This window comes from Astatotilapia calliptera, chromosome 11, assembly GCF_964374335.1.
Source record: "Astatotilapia calliptera chromosome 11, fAstCal68.1, whole genome shotgun sequence".
NCBI lineage: Eukaryota > Metazoa > Chordata > Actinopteri > Cichliformes > Cichlidae > Astatotilapia > Astatotilapia calliptera.
The window spans coordinates 7,015,613-7,038,576 of NC_137432.1; the positions used below are offsets into that span (position 1 = coordinate 7,015,613).

General features: G+C 42.2%; 1 protein-coding gene across 1 annotated transcript; it reads left to right on the plus strand.

Annotated features, from left to right (window-relative positions):
* Positions 1-6,970: 6,970 nt before the first annotated feature.
* Positions 6,971-10,921, plus strand: mims1b (mitochondrial inner membrane scaffold 1b). Its single transcript, XM_026185785.2, has 4 exons — positions 6,971-7,115; positions 8,196-8,668; positions 9,055-9,166; positions 9,779-10,921. The coding sequence occupies exons 2-4, from the start codon at positions 8,247-8,249 to the stop codon at positions 10,091-10,093; spliced, it is 849 nt and encodes a 282-aa protein (XP_026041570.2). The 5' UTR covers positions 6,971-7,115; positions 8,196-8,246; the 3' UTR covers positions 10,094-10,921.
* Positions 10,922-22,964: the final 12,043 nt, after the last annotated feature.

The following is a 22,964-nucleotide window of genomic DNA, read 5'->3' on the forward strand; positions in this document are numbered from 1 at the left end:
TGAATAAATTAAGAAAACTAAACTTGTATTAAATCCCGTCTCTGCCTGCAGTAAGTGTCCCCTGGCAGTGGTCATTTGTCACATCCATGAAGAATCTGCTGACAATAAATTTGGTATATTTAATGAAACCGTACAAAATTTGGTTCTCATATTATGACTTCCTAGTTATAGGTTCTCCAAGTAGACATTTTTTACATTTTTTCCAGCATTTTTGAGCTGTCATAACTTTTAAGTTTAGGAACAAACTACGGGAAAATTTTCAGAACAAAAGATTTAAAAATTATTTTGTTCAGCACAGCTTTAGGATTATGATAGAACATATCATAGCTCACGCTGGGTTAAAAGCTGAGGAGAAAAGGTTTGTTTTTAAGCAAGTTTTAGAAACAGTGAGGGATGGAGCCTGCCTGACCTCCAGAGACAGCTCACTCCACATTTTAGGAGCCAAAATCGCATATAAATGAAACAAGAACATAATGCTTTCCAAAAAAAAAAAAAAGCCCCAAGTGGCAGCAAATACAGAGAGGACCAAGACTGGAACCCTGAGGTGCCCCACAGGGAGGGCAGAGCTAAAATTATCCATTATGACGCAGAAACTCCTTTCAGGGAGTAGCACCTAAACTACTGCAGAGCTGAGCCAGTGATGCTCACCCACTGCTCCAGTGTGGAGATGAGAATGTTATGGTCCACTGTATCAAAAGTAGCTTTTGGGGTTAGGGTTCCCAGGATCCATTGCTAAAAATATGTAATTAAAAACCCTTAAAAGAGTAGAGTGCTGGGGCGTCTTTTAAAACCAGACTGGAACGCTTCCAAAATTTTGTATTCATCCGGGAAGGCCTCAGCTGGATGTAAACTATTTTTTCCAAAATTCTGGACAAAAAAGGCAACCTGGAGACTAATGTTAGACAAAGTAGAACGGTCAAGGCCAGGTTTCTTCAAAAAGGGTTGTACCACAGCATGTTTAAAATTGCTTGGCACCGCTGGAGGTCAAATTATCATTAATAACATTAAGGATAGAGGGACCAACAGTAGTAAAAACCTCCTTCATTTCTCCTGCGCTGTTGCTATCAGTGTGTGAAGAGTGGGAGAAGAGGGTTGCATTGACAATCCAACACAATGGGCAGCACATTGAACACATTTTATAAGTGGTCAGAAACTTGTAAATAACTCATGAAAGAATAAAGTTACGTTGAAACCAAGCACACCATTGTTTTTCTTGTGACATTACCAATAAGTTTGATGTGTCACATGACCCTCTTCCTATTGAGAAAAAAAAAGATGTATCCAAGATGGCCGACTTCAAACAGGACTTTAATATCACCAACCATTCCCATGTTATTACGGTGTATCCATATAAATGGCCCACCCTGTACTTTGGTGGCCAGTCCTCCACGATCCAAGGACCTTGGGGTGTTAAAAGTATGAGCCACAGTGGGGTAATCTGGTCTTTAAGTGATGAGGTATGAGCCCTGCTTCCGGGTCCAAACTACTCCGCATTTATGAAGGCTATTGTGTTTTTAACATGCTTTAATGCTTTGTAACTTGTTCTATTTAATCTGAATAAGGCCCTAAACAGGCAGCGATCTGTCACGGCCTGGGGGATCAGCGAGACGCTGATCGGCCTTTTCTTCCTTTTCTCTCTCTCTCTCCTCCTCTCTGTCGCTGGGGTGGAACTCATTGCGGGTTCACACCCTCGGCCCACGGAAAGGAACACACCTGATGCCCATCAAGGTGAACGGCATTTAAGCCAGGAGGTGGTCTTCGCTGGATCGTTGTCCACCACGCGTCAGTGCAAGTCAAACTACAGCTCAAGATAAGTCAAGTGTCTTTGTGAATATCGTACTCATTCCTGTTTCCTCTTCTACAGACCCCCTGGATTACCTTTCCCATGTGAATCTGTGTGTCAAGTGTGATGAAAGGAACTGCCGTCGTGAATGTGGGTGAGTGATCCCCCCTTTGGATTTCTCCCGGAGCCCCTTCCCTCACATTGTTGTATATAGCACTGCCCTGCACTTCCTGTATATACACCTGGTGAACTCTGTAAATAAACCCTTGTGTTCAGCTGATTCAGGAGTCCTGCGTTTGAGTCCCCTGCATTGAACCTTAACACGATCACTGTCGGCCTCTCTCAGTTTTTAAAACCTTACAATGTAACTACACCCCAGCCCATAAAGTAGTATCTTAATGACTAACCTTGTATTGTAGATGCATTATCTCAGTTGTTCTAAGTAAGAACGTTTAGATTAGAGGTTTCCATGGACAAAAACAACTTGATAACAAACGATGGTTACATCATGAGCAAGGGCGTACATAGGAGGACTTGACGAACCAAGTGCTACATTATTTCAGTCTCCGTTCAGAAGAACTTTGCCAGCACAGGGATCATATCTTACAATATAAAATGCCTCGATGCAATCTGTTGTTGTGATTTGGTGCTACATAAATAAAATTGAATTAAATCGAATTGAACATGAAAAATTCCTTTCCAGGCAGCTGGCACACTCACAGATTTAGACCTTTGTTAGCATGGGTGTTAATGGTTCTGTGTGTATGTGAATGCCTGGACTGTAGCAAGGATTTTGCCAGCTATTTTTCGAGGCACTGAACCACAGCCAGCAGGCGATGTCATACCGGTTGAAATTTGTGTTGTCTGGCCCTTTCCATTATTTTCTGTTCTCCCTTTGCAGAGATCAAGGACAAACTTGGGTTTTGACAGAATTCACCCAAACCTGAGATTTTTACATGTGTAGTGTGGTGGTTGGTTTGCCGGAAGCACAGAGAGTGGGCTGAACTGAAATGTTTAAACTTTAGTGAAGGTTTTGATTCTGTATGTTCCTCACATCACCCTATTATATTTAACGGTGCTTCAAAAGACACGGCTAGAAGTTGACATTGCAGTTATACAGTTGAAAGACGCAACAAACAACAGGTGGTGGATCAGGTCGTAGTCAATATAGAAATTAAACATCAATGACAGCTGGATGATAAGAGGTTTAGAGGTATATTTTAAAATGCTGGACGCTTTTTACACCGTACTGTTTGCATGATGAAAGTAGAGGGCACCCTAACATTTTATATTGGACAATTAATTAGTCCTCTCATTTTCAAGCTTCAAAGGGCATGGTTGATTCAAGGCATCAAGAGGCCATGGAGCACGCTTGTCCAGACAGTCTGAATCCATAAATACAGATCCCTTTCCTGCTTTGACCTGCCGCTTTACAGATGAAGAGAAGAAAAGTTGGGAAAGTAAAAGTTTCTCAAAAGAAGTCACAGAAGACGTGCCTCATCTAAGAGTGTCGCCTAACAAGTTCCAGTGGAACAGATGCACATAACATGGTGCCCTGTGCCAAAAGATTCCAAATTAGATGACGAATATGCACATTAATTAAACCTAACTGCTTCCCTTGCCATCAGCTTTTCACCAGAGAACTGTGAAATGTTTCAGGACCATTAGCAACGCAACAAAGCCAGCACAGACATGCCAGCAAGTGTGAAGACCAGCCCTGAAATTTATACTAAGTCATAAGTAAATGGCATCTACATGGCCTCAACTTGCTCATATTGCAGTGCTTATATAATCAAAGACAGCAAGTGAAATGAAGCCAGTGAAAGCAGCCTCCTCCCAGCCCAGTTCCTTAATCTTAATTGTGCAAATTCTCATGACCATTGATCAACAACCACTGGCTAAAACCCACTGATCAAAGCCCACTGATCAATGGCCAAGAGTACCATTCACAGAGAGTTGGGGAATGGCTGCAATCACAGCATTGTAAGCATTGTCACATGTATGAGAACACAGAAGAGTTTGCATCCATTATCTCCATTTAACCAGGACACGCTGGAGATGTCTGAGGAGAGATCATCTAAAGCAGGAAACCTGGACGGAGGCATAGTGAGAAACTTGAAACCAATAGATGTAAAACTAACATTAACATTATTTTTCCTATTAGTTATCAGCAGTAAACACCGTGTTGTCAGAACGTATCCTCAGACTGGGAGGCTTCATTGCTCCGGGAAAGTCTTATTTCATTATTACTGTTTTGAATATATTAGCTTCTTGGTGACTGAGTGCATCAGAAAGCTTGGCATTATGCAAAGTACTGGTAACAGGTGAGATATCATGCGCTGCTGACACATTTGCATGCATTTTATTGCACCTGGGTCACTCACCTGTGTACTCCTATTCAAATTATGCTCTTTGCACTGCAAACCAAACCGATGCTTTCTGACTGTTGCACGGGCCGTTTTTTACTGATATTTAACTATTTGTATACACATTATATATATATATATATATAAAAACTACTGTTTAATGTGCAAATACTGTGTAATTGTCCAAACTCTAAGTATAGAATATACATTAAAGATCTAACAACTGTGACATTAGCCGTTGCATTTGTGGACTTTATCTTTCTGGCTGTCACCATCTTCTTTTTCTGGAGTGAGAAGTGACCATATTTAGACCAGAGAATGCTAAGCAACAAGCAACAACACTAGACCGTAAGGGTACAATGCAAAGACACAGATACCTGCTAATTCATGCTAAGCAGAAGACAAATAAACAAGAAATCCACTCACCAAAACTGAAGCACAAACTTCATGAACAGACTGTCTTTTACAGCAAGCCACATTATCATAATTATTTCATTCTGTCTCTCAGCGCTCTCTTTTTCTCTCTCCTATGTTTCCCTTCACCCCTAACTGGTCACAGCAGATGGCTCTACCTCCCTGAGCCTGGTTCTGCTGGAGGTTTCTTCCTGTTAGAAGGGAGTTTTTCCTTCCCTGCATTGCCAGGGGCTGCTCAGAGGGGATCGTCTGATTGCTGGGGTTTTTCTAACATTAAAGGGTCTTTACCTTACAATATAAGGTGTCTTGGGGTGACTATTGTTGTGTATTGGTGTATAAAAATGAAATTGAATTGAACTGAATTGAGTATGTGCTTTTTAAAAATTTTAAAAATTATCATTTTATCATAGGAGTCCATGGGCACTGGCACCAGCCTCAAGAAGCCTTTGGAGGAATTGCTCTTTTTGGGGCCCTTTTGCTTTGGCTTCATTTATTTCACTGCTTTGCCCCCAGCTAAGTTGCCCAGCTAGGCTGCCCACTGTCATATTCATAAAACTAATTTAAGAGAAGTCTTGTTGTGTAATAAGATTGATTATTACGCTGGATGCATTCGGAGATGGCAAAAATGTAATCTACAATGTGCAACATCCAGACAACATGTGGAATTTAAACCATGATAAATCAGCATTAAGAGATCCAAGAAAGCACTCCCCCACAACGCTGCACCCTGCTCTTGCATCCTGCAATGTTACCACAAGGTTTTTTTGCATCCATGAATTCATGCTGTTGTTGCCAGATTCTGGGTGCAGCATCTGCAGAAATGGCGAGGCATCAGAACAGTCTTTATGCTGTCTAGCTTTGACAATGCTGTGCTGATGACTACCTTAGAGTTCTTAGCTGGCTGCTGTAGTAGACCATTCATGAAAAGAAAGGCTCAATGCATTACATTGAACACTGGGGAAAAGAATATAATAGCAAGAGTTTTGTATTGCTTATGAGTGACATTGACCATATACCAATAGGTATTGCGGAATTGCACTGTAAATATATAAGACTAAAACTGTGGATCAGTGAGGATTTGAAGTGTTTTAGTGTGCTTTTATCAACCAATTAGAAGTGTTGGAAACTGCCAAATGTCACTGTGTGTTTGATTTAAATTGCAGACCTAAAGCTTTAGAGCTTTAGGCTAAAAAATCATCTCAGTTTTTAGAGCTATGTGAATGAGAACTGACTTCTGCTGTTTCTGCTATTTCACAAACATGTATCAATATTTCCAGTGACTGACATAAAAGGATTTATTACAGCATATTTAAAATAATATATTTACATAAGAGAACATGGAGTTCAGGAACCATGGTATCCCAGCAGTCGTGGTATCTATGACTGATTCCTCTGCTCTGTGAGCTGTTCGTCACATATCAAACACCACATATGAAATTCTTCTGTGGAACACTGGATTAATGTGATTTGTCCTCAAACTGGATTAGCTCAGTTCCAGGTGTGCTTATGCCTCAATCACAGATTCCTCCTGCAGATTTGCAGGGAGACCCTTCTTCATCCCTTTATCAGTGGGTATCTGCATTCTGCTGAGTATAAGGAGACTGAATCCTAATAAGCAGATATAGTCAGCTAATTATTGACCACAAGTAAATACGGGAAATAACAAAACGGGAAATAACTAAAGGCAAGCCAAGTGACCCAAAGCATAATTACATTTATTAGAAACAACAAAATATACAAAACATAACAAAAAATGTCTAATTAACATGTACTCTCTGTATACTGCTACTTTTGGCTGTGCATTACAAACACACTGGCTCCTTTCATGTGAGCCGCCCGCCCTCTGTTGGTGACAGTCGTGTATTACAGAACGCCGATGCGCTAAAGGTCACGTTTCTTTATGTTAATATGTAATAAAACATTTTTACGCCAAGAAAGGCTTGTCTGCGTTTAGGCGGGGTCTTTGTATTTTGTTTTTTGTTTTTGTTTTTCATAAGTTAAAAATCTACCGAGATTAGTCATATTAATGTTTGTCGTTTATATGTTTATATAGCACATTTAATTACAACAGCAACGTTGACAAAATAACTAGTAAAATAACTTATAAAATTAATGTGTTTCATATATGGCAATAAGGCTAATAACTGCAGACTATATGAAGTCTTTGTTTGTTCTGGGTTAAACCTATAATTTAATTAAACAAGCAGACGTAAACAAGAACTTTTTGTTTGACATTAATGGATAAACAAAGCCCAATGTGTCCGTGTTTGAAGGCCACACTCTGTTTACAGTGAGGAAAAAACAAACCACTGGCCAACTTCATGATCAAGAAAAAAAAAATCCACTGCTATCAACGCTGGGAAATGTATTTTTAGCATATCTTTGGACCGTCGCAGTCGGGAGAACTTCATTTCCCATCGGTCTTTGCGCACTTAGGGTTACACGCTGCTCTCCACCACGCAATCAGAGCGGCTGAAACGATAAATGTGGTTCTTGAGCGACACATAGCTCGCATGGCCCTCCGGTTTGAGGAGTGCAACACCTAAATTCTAGTAAGTGCAGTCAGCTTTCTGTCCACTCCTTTAGTATTGTTTATTCACGTACTGGTTAGTTATTGCTTGCGTGAGTTAGCAGAGCAACTAGCTAACAGGCTAACGTTAACCGTCAGAAGCCGAAGTTGGCAGCTGTTCAGAGTTTGGCTTTAGCACACGGCTGTCGGTCAGTGTCTAAGCTAGACTAGCTGTCTGCTTTAATGAGTGAAGCCTCTTTGCTTCGCCACCCGCTAAAGACCCACGTAGTTATATGGGAACTAAAAGCTGCGCCCTGTTTGTCCTCAGGACACAACTGTCCAATGTCAGCCACCCTAAAATAGACCCCTGTGAAAAACTTCCATTACTGTGACTCAACATTTCCGGGTGCAGCTTGTAAAATAAGTCACGAGGAATGTCCGCCGTCGTACGGTCTACTTGGGTGCTTTTATTTTGAGGACCGTTGTTGTGACTTCCCGTCTAATTGCAGTACTTTCACATAGCTTGGGTTTGGCTAACTGTAGGTAGGTCAGCTAAAATGTGCTGTCATACAGCAGTCACTTAGCTCAGTTTCTGCAGCTCCACATAAGAAACATAAATTAATATCTTTAGGAAGAACTCCCTGCATGCAGCGCTCACTCACCAGTTTCACTTTAGGTGCTGAGTTTATGGTTCTGCTGTCATTAAGCAGGGTTTGTTCGGGACCTTTAATCTGTGGCATCCTTGGGGAAGATAACATTACAGCTAGTGCATGAAGGGACATAGATCAGGGCTGTTTAGTACACAGCATAGATAACCCAGAGTGCCCAGCACGTTTCAGTGCATTTCAGACTGAAAATGGAGCTGAAATTAGTCACTTTACAAGTAAATACTTTGATAATTTATCAGTCTTTCGCTGAAGGAATATTTTTAGGCATGTGTTTAGAAAGAAGGGTGTTGGGTTTTTGTTTCTCTTCTTGTTGTTGAATCTTTAGGTTTTGAGTCCTTGATGGACCCAAATAAGCAGTTTAAATTGGCAACTGTGGATGAGCATTTCATAGATTAAATGATTATTAGGTTAATTAGATTACAATTTAAAGTGCCTTTCTCTGTCTGATCCTGCAGTCTGTGGTTGAACATCACAGCTGAAAGGAGGAGGGCGAAGAGAGGAGGAGGATGATCATGCAGCGCATCCTTACTCATGGGACACCTCGACGGGTGGCGGCGGTGCGCCCACTGCTGCTGGGCATCGCCGTCCCCGAGACCCCAGTAGCATTTTGTTGGCGCGCCCTCCGTCAGTCGCCACCTGTTGGCCAGCGTTGGCTCTCCACTTCGGCCGTCAGCACAGCAGCACACCAACCAAAGCACCAGCCGGCACAGGGGGAGCCGCAGTCTGACACCACGACGCCTCAGACACAGGACAACCCGGGAGAGAAAGCAGCACCTGATCCTGCAGAGGTGGACCCTCTTCAGGACAAGTCCATCGGCCTGTTCCAGAGGTTCAAAAGGACCTTTAAACAGTATGGGAAGGTGATGATCCCTGTGCATCTGGTGACTTCCTCTGTTTGGTTTGGAACCTTCTATTACGCTGCTATGAAGTGAGTGGTGCTCTGCTTAAAATACTTTATTTTGATGTTTATGAAGGACTAAATGTTAAATCTAATTCTGATGTGCCATATCATCAAGAGATTATTATGCTTTTGTTGTTGACTCAGCTACTGTTGCAGTGGGAGGTGCTTTGAGTTTTAAATAATGAGGTCAGTGCATTGTGAGAAATCCTGTGAGCTCAAAGCTCAGGCCTCAGACTGCACCTGTCACAGGCTGGGCAGTAACAAAGTGCCTAGAGATAAAGTTCCACACTGGTACAATGTTGAGTTTTCTGGAGCCACTGTTTTAATGATCGAATGTTTCATAGGTCAGCGTTAAGTTTTGTAACAAACAAAAAACATTGATATGAAAATATGGGCTTTTTTTGCTTCCTCAGGGGTGTGAATGTAGTGCCATTCCTGGAGATGATTGGTCTACCAGAGTCACTAGTTGGCCTTTTAAGAGACTCATCGAGTGGGTATGCGCTGACTGCATATGCCATGTACAAGGTAAATTAATTCCAGACTACGTTTAAATTGACTCCCTGCGGCATACCTGCTTCTTACTTTCAAAGCACTTTATAACCTTGCTCCCCCTTATTTATCTGATCTTCTCCATACGTACTAACCCTGTCGTACACTCCGCTCTTCTTCAGCTTCCCTTCTGTTTGTGCCACCTGCTCACCCGACTCAGAGCCTTTAGTTGTTCTGCCCCAAGACTTTGGAATGCACTTCCACCAGATCTCTGAACTACAAACTCTCGCTCCACTTTTAAATCGCATGTTATGATCGCATTTAACTCATGTAGCGCTCCACTTGTGTTCATTACTTATTTACAGGGTCAGACTACTTTCTTTATGTGAGCTAGTTTGACCTAGCAAGAAACTAGGTCAAACTCTGTTCCCAGTTAGCTCTGGGAACAGGGCGAATCATGGCGCTAATTCGCCCAGTAATGGTACTGGGAACAAAGGTTTTAAACAAGCGTGTCATTATCCCACTCCCACACCAGTCACAACCACTGAACCTGGATCCTTTGTTTGGAGCTGTTCTGTCTCGTTGTACATATGAAAAGCACATACGGTGTATTTAAACTCACTGATGGTTTTTTTTTCTCTCCTACAGATCGCAACCCCTGCTAGATACACGGTGACTCTGGGCGGCACGTCACTGTCCATTCAGTATCTCCGCAAGCACGGCTACTTATCCACACCGCCACCAGTTAAAGAGTACTTCCAGGACAAAATGGAGGAGACGAAGGAGAAACTGACAGAAAAGATGGAGGAGACAAAGGAGAGATTTTCAGAGAAAATTGAGGAGACAAAAGAACGCTTCAATGAGAAAATGGAAGAGACGAAAGACAAGTTCTCTGAGAAACTACAGGAGACCAAAGACAGAGTCTCTGAGGGAAAAGCCTTCTTTCGAAAGAAAAACGATTAGAGAATCATGTCTACAGGTGGTGTCTCTGAAAATATGGTCATGTTGTGATCTCAACATGATGTACTGAGTAATGTGGGAATCAAATGGCAGATGGTACCTCTGAGACTGGAAGGAGGAGAGAGATGCTGCACTATCCCTGTCCTGAAACCCTCCTCACACCTCTGTCATGTTTTCTGTTTAAGTGTCCAGTCGAGTCCCTTTCTGTCTGAACTCTGCCTCCCTGCACTAGACAGCAGCTTAGTGGACTGCTGGCAATGCTACCTTCTGACACTGTCATCTCAGACTGGATTTGCACACACTCAAGTAATCTGTACTCACTCTGTTGGCTGTTTAAAGAGGAGCACTGTTCTTGTTTCTCTTGTCACACCCATCAATACAGAAAGGGGTGGGGGGAGGTCTGGGCTTCAGAGATATGAACAATGTGTCCGTGTAATAACAGCACCTGGAGAGAGCAGTGCTAATCATTGTAGCTGTTAGGGAATAAAACTTGAAGCTCATCTGTGTGTACTAGTCCATTAAAGCCTTTCTCAAGGCTCAGAGTGTCACCTGCTGTCTTTTCTAATGAGAGATAAGTAAAAGTTTTCTAATGTATTTTCATTTGATAGCCAAAGCTAATGTGTGACAGCGTTTCAGTGTTCGTGTCACTGTTAGGGCAGTAGTGAGTAAATGTGCAGTGCATAAAGCATGTATGAGCTGCACACACAGTGTCACACATGAACAGCAAGAGGGTCTTCATGACTTTTGCACAACGACACATTGGTTTTGTCAGGAATTCACACAGATGTCCACTGTAAACAACAACAGAATAAAAGTCAAGTGCTAACCAAATGATGTTTGAAACTTGAGGTTTGTGTTTTATGTAATGTGACAGTGTGTTCTCTGTGCTTCAGCTTTCCCTCACAGTCTAAACAGGTTAATTAGTGTTAATTAGTCTTTGTATATAACCAGAGCGTGGATGTGGACATAAATAGTTGCTTCTGCAGTGATTTCCAGTTCTGGCATGTTCCATTAATGGATTAGAGGTAAGATGATGGGATGTCTCTGTACCTAAACTGACTCCATGTCTTACTCGCACTCAGGTTTCCCGGCTATTATCCTTCTGAGCAAATGTTAATCAGTGTTAGATTTTTTTTTTCTCTTTTGCTGCATTTTGATAATCGTGTGAGGTGTCATCTGCCTTTTCAGGTTTTACAGAGATTGCAGAAGAGATTAAACATAAAATGTCCCGTGATAGGTAGAAGTGCTTGTGTGAATGAGGCATGTTGTATAGCCAGGACCCTGCAGAAGAGAATGAGTGGATGTAACAGATAATGTAAGCAGGAATAAATAAGTGCTAACAGACAAACATGCAACCACACCAAAAACAGAACCTCCCTCGCACTTCCAATAACGGATGATTTTTTTTGGCACTTTAAGCGTTTTTACATTTCCTTCTTGTTTTTGATTAAACATTAGTGCTAACAAACTTTAATCAAAAATAGGAAGGAAATATAAAAACGCTTAATGTACCAAAAAATCATCCATTATTGCAGCTGCCAGGGATCTCTGTAGCTCAAAAGTTTTGAATGAATTCTGATAAAACTTTGTAGTGTTACAGAGGGGGGACTGTGTTAACAATCCGTTAAACCGTGCCATACATCCAGGCTCTTCAAGGTCAGCAACTTGTTGGTCAAAAGCTTGCAAAAAACAAACCTCAAACTATGATTCTTCAAGTGTTGTTTGTATTGTCAGCAAATAGGAAGTACCATACAGAGATTTAAAATATCACGACACAATGGTCCTCAGCCAGAAAGAGCGGAGAAGTTTAAGGATCTCTGGCTCTTGTTCAAGAGTGAGGAGAGAAGGGAGCAGGAGATCGACAGACAGATTGGTGCTGCAGCTGCAGTGATGTGGATGCTGTCACGGTCCGTCATGGTGATGTCACATTTGAACTCTGACCTCTCCTTCAAGGTCAACAGATTGAGCTCAAGGTCAAGGTGATAATAATGTTTAATAGAGCAATTTAAAATAATTTTTCTTACAGCTGTTTTTGTATTGACAGCAAACATGCATATACAGCAGCGTGGTGGTGCAGTGGTTAGCACTGTTGCCTCACAGCGAGAGGTCATGGGCTCAAACTGCTCTGTGTGGAGTTAGTATGTTCTCCCTGTGTCTGTGGGTTCTCTCTGTCCAGAGACGTCCAGTTAGTGCGGTTAACTGATGATTCTAAATTGGCCCTGTGACAGCGTATTGACCTGTCCAGGGTCTACTGTACATCCAGCACCCCTGTCAACCTGAACTGGATAAGGGGGCTTATAGGGAATTATATACGTGGATTCTAAATATCAAATGATAGTTTTTGTCCAAATATCATGTCACATTTGACCTCTGACCTTATTTCACATCTGCCTTTCTTTCAAGTTGACCGCAAAATATGTTTTATTTTTTAAAGAAAGTGTGTCAGGAGAAAAAGCATGAGCTTCTTAGATAGTTAGAAAAAATACCGTATGATAAAATCTGCAATAAGCAAAAAACAAAAAGTAAGGAAATGAGTGTTTGATCGATTATTGTAACAATAAATGTCATACCACTGGGCTGGAAAGCCTATTTATTTGTTTATTAAACTGTGACATTTGTAAGAAAAACGCAGTTTTGTGTTGAGCTGCAAACTTGCCAAACAGTTTTTTCTGTGGATTTTGACTGTTATGTAAAAAGGTCAAATGATTCATATCCAGTTATTTGAAAATCATACATATTTGTGTGATCAGAGTAGACCTCTCCCATGCTACTCTTATCTGATTTTTACTGAAGTGCAAACTTCTTAAAGTAAATTAAAAAAAAAACACACAAAATGTATATATTAAAAATATAATACTGTTCCATTAAAAATAACTACTGCTCAGAGAGTGAGCTGACTTGGTGGAGGATGTGTTCTCAGAGCGATTCTTCTCTCGTTTAGACAGTCAGTGTGACAGACCACCCAACTTGGTGTTTCCATCACTTCTACAGATTTTAGGATCATTTAACTCAGTCTGCTGGTTTTAAACATTAAACTGAAATGTAGAGAAGTAAAAGGAAACAGGTCCTGCCTATACTGAAAATACAGGCTCTAAAGTACATCCTGAATTCAGCAGAAGTTAAAACCATAGAAGGGGCGTGCACTTGCTAAGATTTCAGTAGATGCTCCCCAGAGATAAAATCCCCAGGCAGGACAACAGGTGGGAAAACGTCCGGTCTGCTCAGTCGGTTACTGTCCACATTCACACCTCACACAGAGAAATCAGTGAGGTCTGAGTATTCTCTCTGCTGTCAGCATCCAGAAATGGTGGGCAGATGCAAATGTCATGCACCAGCCGGCCTCCTTCATTATGAATCAGATCTGCATGGAAATGGAAACGTGTTGCGTGCGTGAGCTGCAGTGACCTCTGCTGTCCAGACTAATGAACAGCTGCTTATGCAGTCCACGGCCCCTCGTATAAACACCTGTTTGTTCTCCCACAGGGACTAAGAAGCGGGGGGCAGAACGAGTCCTCCAATCATTTTAGTGCAAAGACAATCTGTGTTCCTCAGGTGTGAGCCAGTGGCCAAACATGACCCGAGTGTCAAGATGCCTCTGGGAAGCATGAGGTGAAGCACAGGTCAGGAGAGAAAAAGCTGTCCAAGCTGTCAAAAAGTCAATGATTTTTCACCACTTTCCATCTTTTCTCAGCAAAGGTCAGCGAATGTTTTAATGTTATTGACAGAATGTGGGTGCAGTACAAAGTTGCAGTTTGGGTCACATTTGTTGGAACTCTTTGGACTTGAAGCTGTGCTTGTAGTCAGATATAAGCTAAATTATTCTTGCAGGTACGCACTCATTTTCTTTTGTCCACTTGTCTGTCAGCAAGACCATAGAGAACACAAACAGCTCAATCCCATGAAAGTCGGTGAAATGGAGCAAGGGTAATACTTTGTGTCTCTGAGTGATCGTCTTTAACTCTGTGAAGTGTAACCAACCACAGCTGATTAACCTGTAACAAGGCTTAATGCTGCTGTAAGGCAAAATGGATTTCTGCGTGTTATTGTTAGGGAGACTCCGTCCTCAGAGCAAAGACTGTGATCTTAGATACAAGCAGAGGTGATAAAATGTGTAAATGGATATGCTGCTATCGTAATATCCAGATTTTTAGCTTTGCATTCCATTGAGATTAAAATAACGAGAGATGAAATTGAAAGTTCCTTTATGTGAATTTAAACTTCTTATAAACTCAAAAGCATTCAGCCTCTTTGTGACTGATGCAGAGTGGGAAAGCCCACAGTTGGTATCAAGCACAGGCCAACTGGAGTTTGGCCAATTTGCTCTTTAAAACTTTTTATTGTTTCAGGCTGTTTCATTTCTATTGCTTCCTGTATGAGCTTTTGTTTTGGGTCATGTATGGTGTAATTTTCAGGTGCAATGTTTTTTGCATCTTGGGTTTTCCTCCTTTTTTTCTATTCACTTTAAGGAATCGAGAAAATAGTTCTCTTGATCAGTGTGTTTGCTTTTGAAGTTGTTCTTGTTCTCGATTACTGCATACGATCCGAATGTTTGTGTTCACTCATCTGTCAGTTGTATTTGTATTTTCTTTATTTCTGTTTATAACATCCATCCATCCATTCGCTTCCGCTTGTCCTTTTTCAGGGTCGCGGGGGGCGCTGGAGCCTATCCCAGCTGTCATAGGGCGAGAGGCGGGGTACACCCTGGACAGGTCGCCAGTCTGTCGCAGGGCTAACACACAGGGACAGACAACCATTCGCACTCACATTCATTCGCACATTCACACCTAGTGACAATTTGGATTATCCAATTAACCTATCCCCACAAGCTGCATGTCTTTGGACGGTGGGAGGAAGCCGGAGTACCCGGAGAGAACCCACGCAAGCACGGGGAGAACATGCAAACTCCACACAGAAAGACCCCGGCCTGATGTTGGAATTGAACTCAGGACCTTCTTGCTGTGCGGCAACAGTGCTAACCACCGTGCCACCGTGCTGCCCTGTTTATAACATTTGTTGTGCAATTTCTGCTCCCACCTATACTTATATACTTAAATACTTATAAAATAGTTTGTCACTAGAATTTTACCTCATGCATTCCACCCTGTGCTCATTGACTGTGTGAATGACCTTTCAAGAGTCAGCACTATAATATATATATGAAATATCCTGTCTCAGAGTGATGCAGAAAACTAGTTCATGCATTTATTACTTCCAGGCTGGACTACTGTAATTAATTATTATCAGGATGTCCTAAAAACTCCCTGAAAAACCTTCAGTTATTTCAAAATGCTGCAGCAAGAGTCCTGACAGGGACTAGAAAGAGAGAGCATATTTCTCCTATATTGGCTTCCCTTCATTGGCTTCTTGTTAAATCCAGAATTGAATTCAAAATCTTGCTCCTCACATACAAGGTCTTAAATAATCAGGCCCCATCTTACCTTAATGACCTTGTAGTACCGTATCACCCTATTAGAGCACTTCGCTCTCGCACTGCAGGCTTACTTGAGTATTGAGTCTCGGTCGTTGTGTCCTTGGGCAAGACACTTCACCCGTTGCCTAATGGTGGTGGTCAGAGGGCCCGGTGGCGCCTCGCCTCTGTCAGTGCGCCCCAGGGTGGCTGTGGCTACATTGTAGCTTGCCATCACCAGTGTGTGAATGTGTGTGTGAATGGGTGGATGACAGGTTGTGTAAAGCGCTTTGGGGTCCTTAGGGACTAGAAAAGCGCTATACAAATACAGGCCATTTACCATTTACCATTTAGTAGAATGGGTGGGAGAGCCTTCAGTTTTCAGGCCCCTCTTCTGTGGAACCAGCTTCCAGTTTGGATTCGGGAGACAGACACTATCTCTACTTTCAAGATTAGGCTTAAAACTTTCCTTTTTGCTAAAGCATATAGTTAGGGCTGGATCAGGTGACCCTGTATCCTCCCTTAGTTATGCTGCAATAGGTGTGAGCTGCTGGGGGATTCCCATGATGCACTGAGTATTTCTTCTTCAGTCACCTTTCTCACTCAACATCTGTTAATAGAGCTCTCTGCTGAATCACACTTGTTATTAACCTCTGTCTCTCTTCTACAGCATGTCTTTTGTCCCGTCTTCCTTCTCTCACCCCAACTGGTCGCAGCAGATGGCCCCGCCCCTCCCTGAGCCTGGTTCTGCTGGAGGTTTCTTCCTGTTAAAAGGGAGTTTTTCCTTCCCACTGTCACCAAAGTGTTTGCTCATAGGGGCTGATGTGATTGTTAGGTTTTCTCTGTGTGTATTATTGTAGGGTCCTTACAATATAATAATAATAATAATAATAATAATAATAATGGATTGGATTTATATAGCGCTTTTCAAGGCACCCAAAGCGCTTTACAATGCCACTATTCATTCACTCTCACATTCACACACTGGTGGAGGCAAGCTACGGTTGTAGCCACAGCTGCCCTGGGGCAGACTGACAGAAGCGAGGCTGCCATATCGCGCCATCGGCCCCTCTGGCCAACACCAGTAGGCGGTAGGGTAAAGTGTCTTGCCCAAGGACACAACGACCAGGACAGAGAGCCCGGGGATCGAACCAGTGACCTTCCAGTTACAGATGCGATTCCCAACCCCCTGAGCCACGCTCGCCCCAAATATATAAAGCGCTTTGAGGCGACTGTTGTTGTGATTTGGTGCTGTATAAATAAAATTGCATTGAATTGAACTGAATGTGTATGTATATGTTTCTCTAAGTATGATAACAAAATATGGCGTCTCAGAAATAATTCTAATAGCTGAACTATATTATAATATTGCAGGAATTTTACCTCAGAGTGTCAAGCGCCTGAAGCCAACTATTGTTGTGAATTTGTGCAATATAAACACAGCTGAAATGAACTGTCACATCATAAGTTGTTACACCCATTAAAGTTCTGTCACCCCAAAATCAAGTTGTATGTTTCCTTTGGTCTGTGGTGCTTTTTATCTATCCAGATTGCTTTGGTGTGATTTGCCCACTTTGGAGATACTGATTGTAGATACGTTTGCCTTCGATAATGTAAATAATGCATATTTCATCAAATATATTGTACTGAGATGAGACAATGCAACAATGTGTTTTACCCACTAACTGTAACATTAATGATGTCTTTCTCTGCTTAGCTGTAATTTTAGCTAGCTGTGTACTCATTTGACAACCAAACCACAGATCTTGATATCCCAAAGAGAGGTATCTAAATGCAGAATCCACCATAGTTGATGCTTCAGTGATGCAAATTGCCAGACGAGTGGACTTGAGGTTTCTGTGGGCCTTTGTGGGCTTTGCTGTCTCAGCAATCCAGCCCGAGTTAACTGTCTCCAAAAGGTTCTGGGTATTTAAATGGGCCACAGACTGCTGTAGTTGTAGCTGAAAGCATTGTATTCATCAAAGCAGTTTCCAGACAGGAGGTAACATTTAGGCACGTCTTCCTGATAAGGAAAGGAGGAGAAGAGGAAAACTTAGAAAGCAGTTTCCTTCTCCTCTATTTCCTGTCTGAGACTGAAAGCCTGGGAGAGGTTCATAGTCTGAGAATGCATCATGGCTCATCTTTGAAACAAGCAGCAGCTGATGTATGCATGATTTCCTCTGTGACTGCCCTGCACCAGTCTGCCAGCTCTCAAGATGCCTGTTTGTGTCTGTGTGTCATCTGAAGAGAGTGAGTCAGGAGGAAATGTGAACAGCACTGGGATGGGTTGTGCTCCTAGCAGCAGGAGGTTCATGGAGAGGACGGGAGGCGGGGGTCCTGGGCCCACCCTCTCTCTGCACTTGTAAGTGAGGCTAAATGCTTTGAACATTAGCTTTGTTTCACTCTTGCGAATGTTATGACAAGTTGCCAGATGGGCTCCGTCTATAAATAAAACGCTCTCGCTGCTGAAATATAACAGAAACTTATGTTTTATGCATCTCATTACTTTACAGGGCTGAGTGAGTCATTTGCTCCTGGCTCAGGAAGATCTCTGCCAACGATTCTCTAACAAGAAAACAGACGGAAGAAGAGAGAGGATTATGATGTGACCTGAATGTGACCTGCGCTGCATTGGGTAGGGTTAGAATCAGCAGGTTTGAATGACTGGGGTTCAAACTTACCTGAAGATCAGCAGAGGGGCTCTTTCTCCATCCCACCAAAGAAAGAAACAGTTTGTAGAGACATCTCAACATCTCCACTGGACTTTACATTGATCCTCTGAGAGAAAAGGGCTCTGTGTTATGCACCTGACTTTATTCACTCGATTCAAACTTTGTGCTATGATTGAATATCTGTAAAAGTTCTCAGCTGCACTAAGAAGTACTAAGTACTAAGAAGCAAATTCAAACAAATCCATCCTGGCAAGCTATACTGACGAGGTGCTGCTCATCAGCATCTTAGTACGTCTGGGGATTACAAGTCTCATCCTGTGCGGCTCGCTCCATTGCTCACAACTGAAAGAAAATTTGGCCATTTGGTTCACACGTGACCTGTGGAATCATCGAAGTTTTACAATCCTGTACCCTGGAGAACCTTCTATGGGGTATTGCTGGAGGGCGAGGTACACAGCACAAAGGACATCTGGTTCTTTGCGCTGTGTCTATATTTGTCGCATAAAGCTGAGCGCTTTTTCAGTGGGTGTTGGACTCCACAGACATCAGCCAGAGTCAAGAAGGTGTTACATTTGAAAATCCTGTCACAGCTGTTTGTGGCTCATTTACCTGTATCAGAACACGACCTTTATTGTGCTCACTCTTAGTCTGAGCCCATGAAAGGGTTCCTCCCTTTGGGTTTGGTGAGAGTCGCTTTCCCAAGCTAAGGACTTTAAGTGTTGTGGAATCTTGTTCACCTGAAATGGTAAACTGGAGCATGAGATACAGATGCAGTTACTGCTGGTGATGCAGCACCAGAGTATTGTAATAGACCTTTGTTGTGAACTGCTAGTCAGTCTAGCTCAGGGGTGGGCAACTCCAGGCCTCAAGTGCCGTTGTCCAGCAGGTTATAGATGTGTCCTTGATGCAACACAGCTGATTCACATGGCTAAATTACCTCCTCAACATGTCTTGAAGTTCACCAGAGGCCTGGTAATGAACAGGTGCATAAACCCAGGGGACCTGAGACCTGGAGTTGCCTACCCCTGACCTAGCTTGAAGTAGAATATTGGTATATCTGTAGGAGCTGGCTGAGGATGATTGGGCATCCAATCAGAATGGCTCCTCTTCCTTACTTTGGAAAATTACCAAGCATATCTGACTGGAAGAGCACCTTAAGGTAGATCCAGAACCTACTGGATGGATTACCTAGCAAGAAAAAAACCTGTGGGACTCCCAAGAAATATGGCTACAGAGAGGAATATCTGGAACACCGAGCAAAGGTAAACTGAGACCTGTCAGAACTCTTCTAGGTAATGACTCCTATATACCCAATTAGACATGCTGTGCTGGGATAGACATCAGCAGAGGTTGAGGCGCCTTCATGTGTACAGTTTATCTCTCAACAGCAATTTCATTTTAGTCCAATCACTGTTACTATTGTGGTAAACCACAGTTAGATATGTACTTCATTTATTAGGCTAGCTCAACACTGAAAATGGGTGCATTTGATTCGTTCATCCATATTTACTAAGCATATGCTGCCTAAAGTGAAGCAGGCCAAGCCAAGTTTCAAAATTCAGATAGAACTGAGGTGATTGTACTCAGCCCTAAAAATATTAGAAACAGTGTCTAACCAGAAACTGGATGGTATTGCCTTGGTTACCAATAACACTTTGAGAAACCTTGGAGTGTTGTTTTGTTTTTATTTTGTTGAAACCAGGATATGTCCTTCAACGCACATATTAAACTAGTATGTTTGTTTTTGTCCCATCTCCCTCCTCCCACCCCCAACTAGATGCAGCAGATGGCCTCCCCTCCCTGAGCTTGGTTCTGCTAGAGGTTTCTTCCTGTTAAAAGGGAGTTTTCCTTCCCACTATGGCCAAGTGCTCGCTGACAGGAGGCAGTCTGATTGTTGGGGTTTATTTCTAATATAAAGTGCCTTGCGATAACGGTTTTTATGGTTTGGTGCGATTTGAGATTTTATCATTTGAACTGAATTGAAGGGAAGGAAGGTATAAGACAGAAGTCTTAAACCTGCATGTAGCTATCTTTCCCATGTCCAACGGCTGCATGGAGAATCCTTTTAAAAAAAGAAAACAATGAAATAAAAACACTAAAACCAGATGATTTTTTTTTTTTGCTTTCACCACCAAGGTTTACCTATGATTGATTTTTAGCTCGACTTTAGTCAAACTTAAACTGAATATAGTTATATTTTTTTAAAAAAGAGTAAAAGATGTATCAGACCATGCCGGTGTTTACTTGTCTATACATTTGGAGACTGAAATAAAGCAGACTAGCTGGAAGCTGAATACGAGCTTGTTAAATGATACCAAGTGTATACAATTCGTAAGAAATGAGTATAAAAACTACTGATAATCAAGAGGTGTCCCCAAGTGTTACATGGGATGCATCCAAAGCGGTAATGAGAGGAAAATTGATCATGTGGTCCTCGTTGTGACACAGTGGCTAGGACAGAATTCATTTGCCATTTGTCACTTGCATATATTGTTATTTTGTGTTCTGTTATCCTATAGTCTATCCATAATGCTTTAATGTAAACACAGCACATGTAACCTTGGCTCTACATACTATCCCGGGTCTGTTTGTGGTAGCATTGGTTATATTCATTTCATCTGTGCAAATGTACTTAAAGCTAAATGTCACTTCATCATTAATTGATTTGGATCTTTCATTTGTTTATGTAGTTTGGTTATACTTACCATTGTCTGTTCCTTTGAGCAGGTCCTATTTGTAAAACAGGTATGTGGGAAGGACCGCCCCAGTACTTCCTGATTTTATAGGATATGATGTCACTGATCATGTCAATTGGGTGTAACCAAATGAAGAGATGTTTCTTTTGTGTATAATTGTTTATTTCATTTAAAATAACCCCATGAGTCAGATTAGGTAAAGAGATTGACTTTTCAAACTGTTTAGCTGGGTGAATGAGTTTGTTAGGTGGAAAGATGATTTTATTCTTGTTTCTTTATCTAGACTGTGTTATTTAGTCTACCCTGTTTTCCCAATGGTAGAGGTTAATGAGATCCAGGTGTGAGTGGAATTCTATATAAAGCAGGTGAGATTTTGACTCACGGGTTCTTATGTTTTGTGAAACAACTGTTGAAAGGCGACGCCAGAAAATAAAGAACACTTAAAAGAAACTTGAACAGTCTGCAGATGCTGTCTTCCTATCGCCTTCCATGCTGCTTATGTTATTGTACAAAAGGGTTAGGTTTGTGTATGGGATTTCCTATGCCCCCTGAATGCACCATCGGGGTGCATGTCCGCAACTTTAGTTCAGAGACAAACGGCAGCCAAACAACGGACAGTGTGTGCGTTCATAAGACCGTAAGTCAATGTTTTACTTCACTCAGTTATGTTGGTGTTCAGCCATGAGTGTATTTGATGACTTACCAGCAGTTTCTGCTTCTGTTTAAGTGACGTTATATACAAGTGGCAGTTTGCTAGCATAACAGATTTGTTTGCTAATTAGCTTCTAGCAGAGAGATTCGTTGTTATAGTGTTGTTGATTCTGTGCTCTGTGTAACAGATGATAAACCGATGTAAAGTTGCCTTCAGTGCATAGTTTTATGCGGTGTGTTGATGCATAATGTCTGACTTTAAGTTTATGTAACCAGGCCACATCCTGGGCCATCTGACCTCAGGAATTCGCATGATAAGGTGGGGCCAGGTTTCACAATGAACACACCCGAAACTCTGGCTGATTTGGACCCACGCACAGTTTCACACCTTGGCTCAGGCGACTAGAGGATCATCAGGGGGTCCTTTTGTCCCTCTGTGGGGGGTTACTCCCACTAGGTTTATATCTGGGACTCTCCACCATTGGACCTTAGAACTGAAGAAGCTTCTCGGATGAGAGGTGAAACGTCTTCAAGCAACTTAAAGAAGTCCAGACGCTTTTCTTTGCAAGCTCCTTTGACTAACCAGGCTGAAGTATAATGTCAGCTTATTTAGTTATATACTGTACTTGAGTACACCTCAGTTGTATCTTTATGTTTATTATGTAATCTGATTCCTAATTGATTTGTATTATTATGCTTTGTCTGCAGAAACCACACACACACACACACACACACCCACACACACTCTCTCGCCCAGCTGCGGGCACATTCTCAATTGGAAATACAAAGAATGACAACTTTATTCCTGGACTCTGCCTGTTTGTTCCTCTCACATCTGAACATTTGCAAGTGTTCTGACCCGACACTCTGAAGTGATTGCTGCCAGCTCAGATTTCTTTAATCCTTCGGAAAAATTGGTCCTTCGAGCCGGAGGTGAGCAACTGCTTCAGCCTTATATGTTCAGAATGGAAGACCGATACCCATACAGAGAGTCTGACCGTCCGCACAGACATAGCAAGCTGCCATCATACCTCCAGAACTATGAAGTGGATGACCTCGCTAAGAACCGACTCTCACATGATGATCAGGGCAAGCATTCTACTCATCCTGAAATTCTCCAATATATTCATCATATGAAAGAGGAACACAATCAACTCCGACTAGATGTGCAACGCCTGACAGAATTGATCTCTAGCTCACCTGTACTAGCTCCACAGCATGCCACATCACGGTCTGGACTTTGTGAGGATGGGACGTCAACCACACCTGCCCACACTAGTAAGCTGGTGCCAATCAAAGGTCAGAAGAGCCCACATCAGCCTGAAAGTGCTCCACAGGTGCCATTTGGGGATGAGTCTCAACATCCAAAGGACAGCCAGCATGGCCTGATTGAGGAGCTCACTCACAGTCTAAATGACGCAGATCTTGACAGGGAGCGCAGCGCACAG

What these genes read in the sequence shown, in the direction of transcription:
- mims1b (XM_026185785.2), top strand. Translation starts at nt 8,247, where the DNA reads ATGATCATGCAGCGCATCCTTACTCATGGGACACCTCGACGGGTGGCG. An exon ending in TTCTATTACGCTGCTATGAA is followed by an intron (nt 8,669 to 9,054) that starts GTGAGTGGTGCT and finishes TTGCTTCCTCAG; the next exon opens with GGGTGTGAATGTAGTGCCAT. An exon ending in CTGCATATGCCATGTACAAG is followed by an intron (nt 9,167 to 9,778) that starts GTAAATTAATTC and finishes TCTCTCCTACAG; the next exon opens with ATCGCAACCCCTGCTAGATA.